Source organism: Amblyomma americanum, chromosome 10, assembly GCF_052857255.1.
Source record: "Amblyomma americanum isolate KBUSLIRL-KWMA chromosome 10, ASM5285725v1, whole genome shotgun sequence".
Taxonomy (NCBI): Eukaryota; Metazoa; Arthropoda; class Arachnida; order Ixodida; family Ixodidae; genus Amblyomma; species Amblyomma americanum.
Window position 1 is genome coordinate 59467428 of NC_135506.1, and position 11294 is coordinate 59478721.

The following is an 11294-nucleotide window of genomic DNA, read 5'->3' on the forward strand; positions in this document are numbered from 1 at the left end:
TACACCCACTTGGTCTCAAATCTCCCATTGGCTAAAAGGCGAAAGGACACGTTTTCAGTGTCACATACTATGATCTGTGTGCCTAATACCTTGGAGAAATTGAAACGTACAGCTATGGCCGAGAAGAGGGCACACGAGCTCCGGGTATTTACCTGTATCGAACTGCTGGGACACCAAAATGGGTCGCACATGTCGAACAGTGACAAAGTGTCTCTGTCAACTAGTTGTTCCCTCTTACCTTCCACCGCCGCAGACCTTGTGCAGCTGCTCGGCGGGGGAAATTAAGAAGAGAGAGGCAGACCGCACGTGCGGACGCAGTCCGCAGCTCTAACGTCTCGGGCAGGAAGCATGGCTCAAGTCGTGGACTACATCGCCTTCTCGCTGCTGATGAGCGCCAGTCTGGGCGTAGGATGCTACTTTTCCATCTGCAGGAAGAAGGCAGCCTCGGAGCAGACTACAGACGAGCTCTTCCTCGGGAGCAAGTCGCTGCAGACGCTTCCTCTGGCCGCGTCTGTGCTGGCCACCGTGGGCTCCGCGACCGGTGTCGTGGGAATGCCGGCGCACATGTACGCATACGGACTCCACATGGGCTGGCTTTGCTTGAACACCGCAGTTTTGATTCCATTCGCTGTGAGCATCGTTATTCCTGTCTTGTACCAACAGAACATCACATCGGTCTTTCAGGTTCGTGAAATTTGGATCGTTCCTTGCATCACAGTAGCGCTAAGATGTTTTGTGCGATGTTGTCGCTGGCCCCCAGAATGCCACTTCGGCTTTTTGAAACGCCAAGATCTACTTTTTACATTCGTAAATAAAAATAATGTCAGTAAAGCGAAATTTATGAAGCATAAATGACTTACGTCAACCAGATTGTAACTGTACAAGGCCAATTTGAAAGAAGAAACGCAGATACTATTTAAGAAGTGACACTAGATTTACATCTGGGCAGACAGAACATGAGCAGTACATGGGTCCAAACAACTCAATAAAAAACAAATTGCACGCCGTCTCACGTGTACTTGCAGTATTTTCAGTTGCTGCATGAGAGTAAACTGCACCCGCTCATCATCCTGAACCTGCGGTTTTTCTACTTGAACGGTGTCGTTCGGTGTATCCACAACACGCTATGTACTCCCACTTGGTGCAGCCCTAAATGCAGGGATCTCAGATTTCCGGACCCAGTAAGTGCTTTAAGGGTGCTTCGTAAGTGAGATTTCAGCATCTATTAGGGGAAGTTTTTGCCGCGTGATTGGCAGCGTCACGAGGCTTTCAGCTTTCTGGTCAGCAATACTTGTCAGCTGCATCCTGACAATTGAGTCATGCTAGGGTGCTCTTCGCCGTGTTGCTTGCATTGTTGCATTTTGATTTACAGCCGTCTCGTGTTTGAATGCAACTGTAGAGAGAGAGAGAGAGGGGGTTTATTGATAAGAAAGGCAGAGAGGTTGGCCTGAAAAATAAATATCTGGCCTGCTACTCTGATCGAAGCAACGAGTGTAGTAGCACAGTGCGATGTTTATCCCGTTGGTGCACATTTATATTATCAGACTGGCACCTGAAGCAAGGCGCCCCAGAGGGCACTCACTTTCAGCTGACTTGCGGGGCAAAGATCAGGCTGCCTCTATGAAAAACAGATGAGAAGGCCAATAGGAAACGCATAATTAAAACTTGGTATGCTCGCATAGCATGCGCGTGTAAAAGGTGGACATCATGTTATCTAAGACTAGACGTGTGTTTCTGACACAGTGTTTTTCTTTTTCCAAAGCGTAAGTGGCACGAAGTGCTCTCGACGTTTTATTACGGCCTCGTGCCACGATGCGGATTTTCGTACAGGCATGGCTTATTCGAGAAAGCCTTGCATTAAACGGGTAGGTGCCGCACACTAGTGCTATGAAATGACAACTGACCCTGATGTTAACGCGTCGGCTCGATTGTCCGGTGCAGGCTTTGCAGAGCTCAACCGTATCATAAACTATACCCGCTGTGCAGCAAAGACGCGCTACTTGTGAGGACTCACCTCGTCTAACACGAGCGCCTAGTAAAAACAATGCACCGGCGATCAAACAATGTGATGCGACAAATGTGCCTAAGGCGTATTAGTTGCAGATTTCGTTTGTTCCTTCAACACTTTCCCAAGACATCTTTGAATTTGATTTCGCCGCCACTTCCTTGCTTCGCTTCTGCGTGCGGTTTTGGCAGGTGGGCCTCCTGGAGGGTAAAAGTAGGTGGGTGGAGGCCTTCTGAAGGGTTCAGGGGCGTCCCTTTGATTTCTGTTTCTTGAGGCGCCGTTTCGTGGGTTTCGAACTTACATATTGTCAGATAAGAAATGGATTATTGTCATGCGGGGAGATGAAGGTGCCAACTTCCAAGTCAAACGAAAATTTGCTCGAAGCACTTCCGCGAAAGCCACTATGTGCCTTGTGAGGCAAGTGGCTGCAGGCTTCTTCGGTAGGCAACTGTGCCATCAGTATTAAGCTTTGTCAAGAACAAGATTTGAAAGCAACCAAAACAACGTGCACCCACGGCGCTAAAAAAACAAACTCTGAAGCGAGCACGTCGTAGCCGACTGTAGGCACCAACGATACTGTGCAGATAGATGCATTCATAAGCACTGATGGTTAAGTAGCTGAAAATCCTCGAGGGCGCACCCTCAGTAATTCTTCAGGGACATATTTGGAGCAGGTCACCACTGCTGCGGCGGAACATAAAAAATTTAAATCCCAGAATAAGTGCATACAGCTGGAAGCAAAACTTATAGTAGCCAGAGAAACTGCATGTCAGCTGCAAGAAGACAAGAAGAACCTTGCTTGTCAGCTCAAAGAAGAAACGTATACTACATCAGCATTCTGCATTGAACTGAACAAGGACTCGGATGAAGTCATAACATTCTACACTGGATTACCAGGTTATAAGCGCTTCATTCGCCTTCTAGTTTTCTTGGATCCAGAAGAGGACGAATGACACATTTTACATGCAGACAGTGAGGCTGAGGAAAAATTTGGCAACGGCCATAAGCGCAAGGTACAGGTGGACAACGAACTGTTTTGGCCCTTGTATTACTATACCTTGGGTTGTCTGAAACAGATTTGACATATAGATTTAATACATCACAATCTACAGTGTCCAGGATAAATAAGCTCTTCCTGGCTGAATTCCATGCACAAGAAGTTCTGCATGATACCTTTGTTGGTACTACGGAAAATGGTTCACGCAAAAATGCTTTCTGCATTTGCTAAAATGTATGCGTCTACGAGTCATATTAGAGGCCGGAGAGATTCAGTTTGAAGTGCTGTCGTCTTTTCGTTCCAGTCGAGTACATATTCAATGCACATGTCACGGAGCAGTTTCGAAGGATTAGTAGTGGTAATGCCGAATGGGCTTCAGTCTTTTTTTTTCAGAACTTTTCATTGGGTCATTCTCAGACAGAGAATTTGTCATGAGGAGTGAATTCATTGGTTTATAATTTGAAGAGCGTGATTCAGTAATAGCTGATAAAGGCTTCCGCATTGAAGACCTCATGAGAAAACTAAGTGTAAGATTGAATATTCCTCAATTCCTAAAAGACAAAGCTTACAAGCACTGAAGTGGAAGAAACAAAGATTATTGCCTCACTCAGATCACATGTAGATCGCCAAATACAGAGGATAAAAGCGTGCCACACATTTGACAGACCAATACCAGAGACCTCAGCTGTACTCATCAGTCAGATATGGACCATTGTAGCCATCCTCATCAACTTTAACACCATTGCTTCAAAGATGAGAAAGTACTATGTGTCATTAAACCCAACAGAGCATTACACAAAGATTAGAAAGCTGGGCAATTTCTGGAAAAACCAAGTGTACGAACAGCTGCAGAAGATCTGTATTGTACAGTTGAACCTTGCTATAGCATTGTGGTCTTTATTGAAAAAAGGTTTCCCACATTACACAATCCCTTTGACAGATCTTCACAGAAACCCTTTATAGGATTGCCCATACATTACGTATAACAAGCTGCTCTTCAGAAGCCAAGCATAGCAAAGCGAACCAGCTCGCACTTCATATCAAACTTCGGCAGCATTTTCTGACAGCCATTGAAGTGCCACATGACACAAAAGTGTTCCATGCTGTAAATTGTACTTTTTGGCACTTATGACAAAAGCATAGGCCACTAGAGCTTCTTAGTAAATCGGGTACTTTCAGCTATAGATGAATTTATATACAAGCTTTTGGTCATTCATTTGCAAGGTTTTCTCGGATACTATTTATGTGCCTAAAGTAAACAAAAACAGAACAAGCATTAGTTAAATAGTCCCTCAGCTTCGCTACCTAAGAAAATTGGCTATAATGAAACCATATTGTTTTGTCGCATGTATGCATGCTATTTGTGTATCTAGGGGGCTGGTTGTAATCAGAACATCAGCAGTACTGCTGCACGCACTCTATTATACAAAAAATAAATTGCCAAGCCGGTGAGCAAATTGAAAGCAGCCTTCACAGGTAGTGTTTACACTGATGTTAGCATTTTTGCTGATTGCTATTTCATGTAGTTCGTTCCACAATATATTATCATGTTGGGAAAAAATGTGAGGCTTCATCCTGAGCTCCTGTGCCTGTTTAATGTTTAAAAATAATGACTGATAAAGACTGAACGTTAACAGCAGTGTCAAGAGTTTGTGTCCTGTACATCAGCTGAATGTGCATCACTTTGTCTTTACGTCTTGCTTTCGGTGCATGTGGGGTTAAGGGGACAGAAAGCAGTTGTTCTAGGGGAGACATCTTTATTTTCATTACTGCCCTTAGTGCTGCAGTTTTCACAGTTTGTCTGGCACTTCAACTGGCACGATAAAATAAACTAGGAAGACTGACTCCTATTGCTAAAGTACGGTGGCATACGAATAAAAAAAACTGTTAAATTTTGCGTGCTATTGGAGCCAGTCTTTTTCATCAAGCTTAATGCGCTCTATTGCGATCCAGTGTTCGGAACACATTACTAAGTATGCCCACAGGCATCGGGTCATAGACATCTGTCCAAACACATGGACATATATAGTATTCGTGATTTTTGTCCATTGTTGGCTCGTAATTTTCACCGAACCACAGGCAGATGACCCTGTACTTCTTTGTTCCGCTGTTCCGGTTCACCATCCTTTATAGAGTATGGCATATAATTTCAAGAGCTCCGTACTTGATTTCTCTGAATCAAACGCAAATAGGTCAGGGCTGCCACCTAGCCATGGAAATGCCGAGTAAACTACTTTGCCACCATGACAGAGATGTCGAGCAGTGGTCGTAATTCTGCATCACAGCAGTGTAGTGATCGGCTTCAAGGCTTATATAATATATAATTGGTTTTTTGGGGAAAGGAAATGGCGCAGTATCTGTCTCATATATCGTTGGACACCTGAACCGCGCCGTAAGGGAAGGGACAAGGGAGGGAGTGAAAGAAGAAGGGAAGAAGGAGGTGCCGTAGTGGAGGGCTCCGGAATAATTTCGACCACCTGGGGTCGAAATTATTCCGACCGACCGTGGCGGCTGCGTTTTTATGAAGGCAAAACGCTAAGGCGCCCGTGTGCTGTGCGATGTCAGTGCACGTTAAAGATCCCCAGGTGGTCGAAATTATTCCGGAGTTCTCCACTACGGCACCTCTCTCTTCCTTTCTTCTTTCACTCCCTCCTTAATCCCTTCCCTTACGGCGCGGTTCAGGTGTCCAACGGTATATTACCCAAATACTGCGCCATTTCCTTTCCGCAAAAACCAATTATTATTATTATTATTATTATTATTATTAAAAATTAAATGCTACTCCGGGTGGAAAGTACCCAACAGCATAGAAATCGTACACCATACTGATCATACATCATACTCTAACTGTCATCGTCCTCTAACTGCGGTCCTTGCAACAACAGCCAGAGTACGGCACGATGCAGTTCATCAACCGCTTGCAGCCTCCGCCAAACTTCTAGGACACGTATCCGTCTTAGTAATTCTAAGCCCTCACTACGTATCTCAAACTGCCGCATCCGCAGGCAGGGTAAGTGCAATGACGGAAACAGGGTAAGTGCAATGACTGGCTTTAGGTCATTGCAAATGATGTCAAAGAATGCGTCCTTACATCGACTCAGAGCAGTCATTGTACCTTCCGTATTCTAATCGTCCGCAATTTGCTGTTATTCATCCACTGTGTTCCATATAAGGGCAGTTTTAATAGCCTCGCAGCATTAAGAAGCAGCATTTATTCCGCTAATAAACAACCTCGTTTGGCGGAGCACGCACAGTCGCCTTCTGCCGGTATCACTTCCGTGCCGTTCTGTACGTCCAGTGATAAAAATTGGCAGTGGCTTAGCTCGGCTATGCCAGGATATACGTAGCGTAAGCTAAGGCATTGCTTGGTTAGCCTTGGTTAATCTTGATTGAAAGTCCAGGTTAGTCTGATTGTCAGGCTAGTTGTCACGTTGTTCGTCACGCGGTTGGTCACGTGACCAGTCACGTGATTGGTCACGTGGTGCGGTGCGACCACGGTGGGAATGCGGGAACCACAAAACTGCGAGTTCGTGGCCAATGTAGCTTTCGCTACAAAAAAGGGAAGGCTCTGACTCACTGCATAATCGACGAAAAGTAAGACATTTGAATTTGTTGGAAGCGAGCGTCTTCTATTGCGGCGCACACATGTGGGGTTGTACATGGATCAGCGCACTTGTGACCACTGTATACTTTGCCTAGCGAAGCCTTTAGAAAGGATAACGCCTTCTGTGCAGACCTTTTCACATTTGCCTTTTTGGGCGCTGCCATATTTCCACTTTGCTCGGCCAGCAGCATTCTTATTTACGCATTTCATACAGACATCTACTACGCATGTGCGTTCAGTCAGGCTGTAAGCAGTGAAAAGATCTACAACTCCAGATATGTCTTTAAGCTTTTGATGCCCTCATTTTTATCACCATATTTATTAATGCCAGTATTTCATTCAGTTAAGGATAACTTCCTCACTGAACTTTTTTCTCCTGTTCCTTCAACTCTGTAGCCTGACAGATGTAATCGCCAGGCTCTTGTGTTGTTTTTACAAAAGTTTCAGCAATGCACACAACAACAACCGTTCATGTTAACATTACTTCAAGAAATTTTCTCCGAGAACTTTTCAGTTGAATACAGCCTTTCAGGTTTAAACCTGCGTTCACTGTTTGCAACTTGGGTCCTCACTAATATAAAATTGCTAATATAAACAAGATATTCCAGCAATGATTTGTGTTCTTAGTGTTTATTTGTTGTTGTCGTTCATGCAGTACGTCCGGATGCGCTACAACACGGCTATCTCAGTCATAACCGCTATCACTTACATTCTGTTGTCGGTAAGTGCGCATGAATTTGTCAAGCATGCAGGAAGGACGCCATTTCTTCCCTTTCCAATTTAAGCACATGCTTCCGCAGGATTTTAATTTTTTTATTCATTTCCCAGGAAATGGTGGGAGCAATAGCCATTTACGCATCATCGGTGGCTGTGTCGACGGGTAAGCAGGCATCACTTTTACTTTATAGATCTTTGTCAACATTGATGGAAACGGCTGAACGGCGCTAACACAAAGGACGGAAGAGAGCAGCAATATAAAGGAAACATGGCTAGCAAAACACAAAGGATTCAATTTATCGGGGAAAGTCCGCAATCAAGTACTATCTGTGGTGTCATTCGCTAAGATAGGCAAGCTCCTTTGGGATCAGAGCCACCGACGGCTGGCGGGGACACGTGTTACTGCAGTGATGTCATGTTGAATGCTTTGCAGATAAGCCCTGACGTCTGATATTTGTATGAAGCGAGCATAATGGTCTCAATAATGAATGCTTTATAGTCGCTTCAGTCCGCACAATATATGGCCACGTTATTTTTGCGTGACTAATTTTCTGTATATTTCGCTTGCTCGCGCAGACTCTCATGGATACAGCGCCCTTTCTCACTGATATACAATTGGCCACATGACACGGGTTTTTTATATACTACACCACAGCAATCGCTGACAAAGTCCTTGCGGTGCATTTTTTTTTGCGCAAGCTTTCTTCATTTTTTCTTTATTGAGTCGCTTAGACATCCCTCCCAGATTGTTCCTGTTTTGCACCAGCTTTGGTCACAATGTGTGCACCAACACTGATTAATCGCAAAGAAATAACATCGCATATAGTCTATATGTGCACAAGGTGCCGCACAATCTGAAGAAGATTGCAAGAAAAGCTGGCGTAAAACAGCTTTTGTCCACTAGGGAAAACCTAGAGGCATGGCAAGCGAGCCAATCAAGAAAAAAGGAAGAAATCTTGCGAAATAACGCACAGGAAGAATTTCGTCAGCGGTTCATGCGGTGCAGTATATAAGACACCCTTGCTATGTGGCCGATTTTAGATTAGTGAGACAGGCCGCTGTATCAATGACCGTAGACGCGGTTATGCGAGAGATATAGAAATCAATCACCCAAAAATAGCATGGTCATACATTGTGCGAACTGCAAAGTCCGTTAAACATTCCTTAATGAGGCCATAATCCTCGCCAAATATGAAGATCAGACATCACGGTCAATCTCCGAAGCATTCAACATACATAACTACGGTGGCATGTGTGTCAGCCAGCTGTCGGTGACTCTGTTCTCACAGAAACTTGCTTATGTTAGCCAATGACACTACTGATAGTACCTGATTGTGAACTTTCACTGATTTGTTTCAAACTTTCTGTTTTCCTTGCCGTGTTTCTTTTATATTGCTGCCTTAATTCCGTGTCGCAATAAATTATTTGGTTGCTAGTCATTACATGCGTTTGTGCTCTCTTCCGTCCTGTCTGTAAGTGCTGTTCAATCGTTTCCATTGATATGCACCAACCAGGCCGGCTAAGCCCTCTTCTTTGTAAATATCGCTAGCGTAGAGAACGATGTACCACTTCATTTATCTGTCTCGCTGGTGTAACAGAGGAATATGTGATTGCAATAGCGACAAATTTTATTGGCTATGTATACGCTGAGCGCATCGCGTTGCCTGCCAGGTGCACCACACACAGCGCTCCTACCTTCAGTGGGAGCATGCGAAATATATAAATAAGAATCTCATCCCTCGATTTCATCAGGAGATAAAATCCGGAGAATGAGCAGTACAGTCATCCGAAAAAGTTGGCGGGATGCAGATACTGTATCGCAAATCGCTATCTTACCTCGTGACCACACCACGTGGGTCCTGCTCTCTCCGCTCGCCTTTTCCATCTGATAAGATCCGGCACCTGAAGGTAGCGGGCCTTTCACCAAGCAACCCTGCTTCATACATTGCCTGGACCATCGTTTTCTTCTGGACTTCATCAAATCAGCTAGCATTTTTCCATTCATTTAATCGCTACTACATTTTTCACCTCACCTTCACCCACCATTGATGCCCTGAGGCAATCAATTTCACAAAAAATGCCTTATTAAAGCGAGATGCGCAACCCAACGGCCAACTTGTTGGTCCCCCGTTACCATGGAATAAAGTATCGTGTGTTTTGAGCAATGCCGAGCTGCCTTGCTGTGATCACGGTTCTGAACGGAAAATAATCTATTTCTGAGCCGACGGGAGAGCCACCTTGATCCAGTCTGGAATATTGAGGGAACATGTTCCACCCGCCGTCATGAATACCAGCTGGCTTTGTAGCGGGGCAAAGCAGATATGACTATTTTTCCGCGATGGCGCATCCCGTCAACTTTTGTCCATGTTAGTGCATACCACTAGGTGGAGTGGAATAAAAATTAGGGCTGGGCTCAGTACATGATGGTTCGAAAAACTCTGTCATTGACATGGGTGATTGCACCTGATTGAATTCCCGTACATGCACTGGACTAACTTTGATTCCCGAAAAATTTCATCATAGCTCCTTGTTGCGGGCAGTGAGTTTTCAGTTTTCATAAATCGACACTTCTCCGTTGTGAACGTTGCTTGCTGGGACTGAATCTTTTGCGACCCAAGCGCTCGGCCGCAAGTGCCAAAGTGTGGCACCCAATGGACTCCTTGCGAGAGAGATAGGGGCTGTCGAACTGTTTATTCCTCTCCGAGTGATTCTCGTCCGAGCACCACGGCCAGTCATCCTCCACATTCATTCTTTATGCAGGTTCAGCGTTAATATGGGGCTGGTAACGCTAACGTACGGGTACGCTGTTCCGGCATGAAGTCGCGAGTGGTAAAGGGATGAGGAGGCTGTCATTCTGGCAGCACCTATGCGCGTAGCGTTTTTCTACCGGTACCCTTATCTTTGCCCGGGTATCTGTGCCGCCATTTCATCACCAGGTGTCGCATGCCTTAAACGTTTGCTCGAGCCATTCCCCTGTATGCAGTTATGACACCAACCTGTGCGAGGCTAACGCTCTCTTAGACTGAGGACCTGGTATGGCTTGTTGACGTACCTCGTTGGCAACTCCGGGAGACAGTATACGTAAGCTAGATATACAAGAGAGAATAAAAGTCCTGCTTCTGTAAAAGGCTCAGTCATATCGCTTGGTCCGACGCATGTATGACAGAACTGATATTTTCTTGAAACTGCGAAACGAGAAAATTAGCAACTGCTGCTAAATCAGGCCGTGTATAACGAACAACCTGAGAAATCTTGTAAAATAAAAGCGATAATATTAATCTTATGTGTAAACGATCATGAAACACCTATAAGGCTGAAAAAAATTAATGGCCATTGTATGGTCCCCCTACTGCTCTCGGAGAACTCAGCCGTGCAGAACACAGCACTACACGGGAGGTAAAACTGAGCCGAAGAACAATACCCAACCCTCTAAACTGCCTGAACATTGTAGCGCTGGCAGACGACAGACGAAGGGAAGACGAGACACACAGTGCGCTGTCAAACCAACAAGCCCAGCAACACATCCTGCTCAAGTACTCTAAACTACGTCTGTCGTCCTGTATTGGTTTGGTTCATGGGGTTTAACGTTCCGAAGCGACTCAGGATATCAGGGGCGCTGTAGTGGAGGGCTCCAGATAATTCGACCAGCTGGGGTTCTTTAACGCACACTGACATTGCACAGTGCACGGGCCTCTACCATTTCGCCTCCATCGAAATGCGACCGCCGCGGCAAGGTTCGAACCTGCGTCTTTCAGGCCAACAGCCGAGCGCCATAGCCACTAAGAGAATGAAATTTACAGGTTCTTGTTAATACTATCGTCAAACAGTAACAACGTGTTACAGAAGCTCGTAAGGCATTCCATTAGGCAATGGTTGAGGGTAAAAGAATGAGTGAGCGCATGTGGCATTGTCCAAATGTAGAGCATGGCAATTACAATCATGCTTTCTTCGTAAATGCATTAATTTCCGTA

At 45.1% G+C, this 11294-nt stretch overlaps 1 protein-coding gene across 1 annotated transcript in view; it reads left to right on the plus strand.

The window, feature by feature from the left end:
- The first annotated feature begins 348 nt into the window (after positions 1-348).
- LOC144108343 (sodium-coupled monocarboxylate transporter 1-like) overlaps positions 349-11294 on the plus strand; it is a 43020-nt gene continuing 32074 nt past the window's right edge. The window contains exons 1-3 of the mRNA XM_077641602.1: positions 349-684; positions 7262-7327; positions 7435-7486. Of these exons, the coding sequence (XP_077497728.1) occupies positions 349-684; positions 7262-7327; positions 7435-7486 (454 nt within the window). The remainder of the gene's footprint in view (positions 685-7261; positions 7328-7434; positions 7487-11294) is intronic.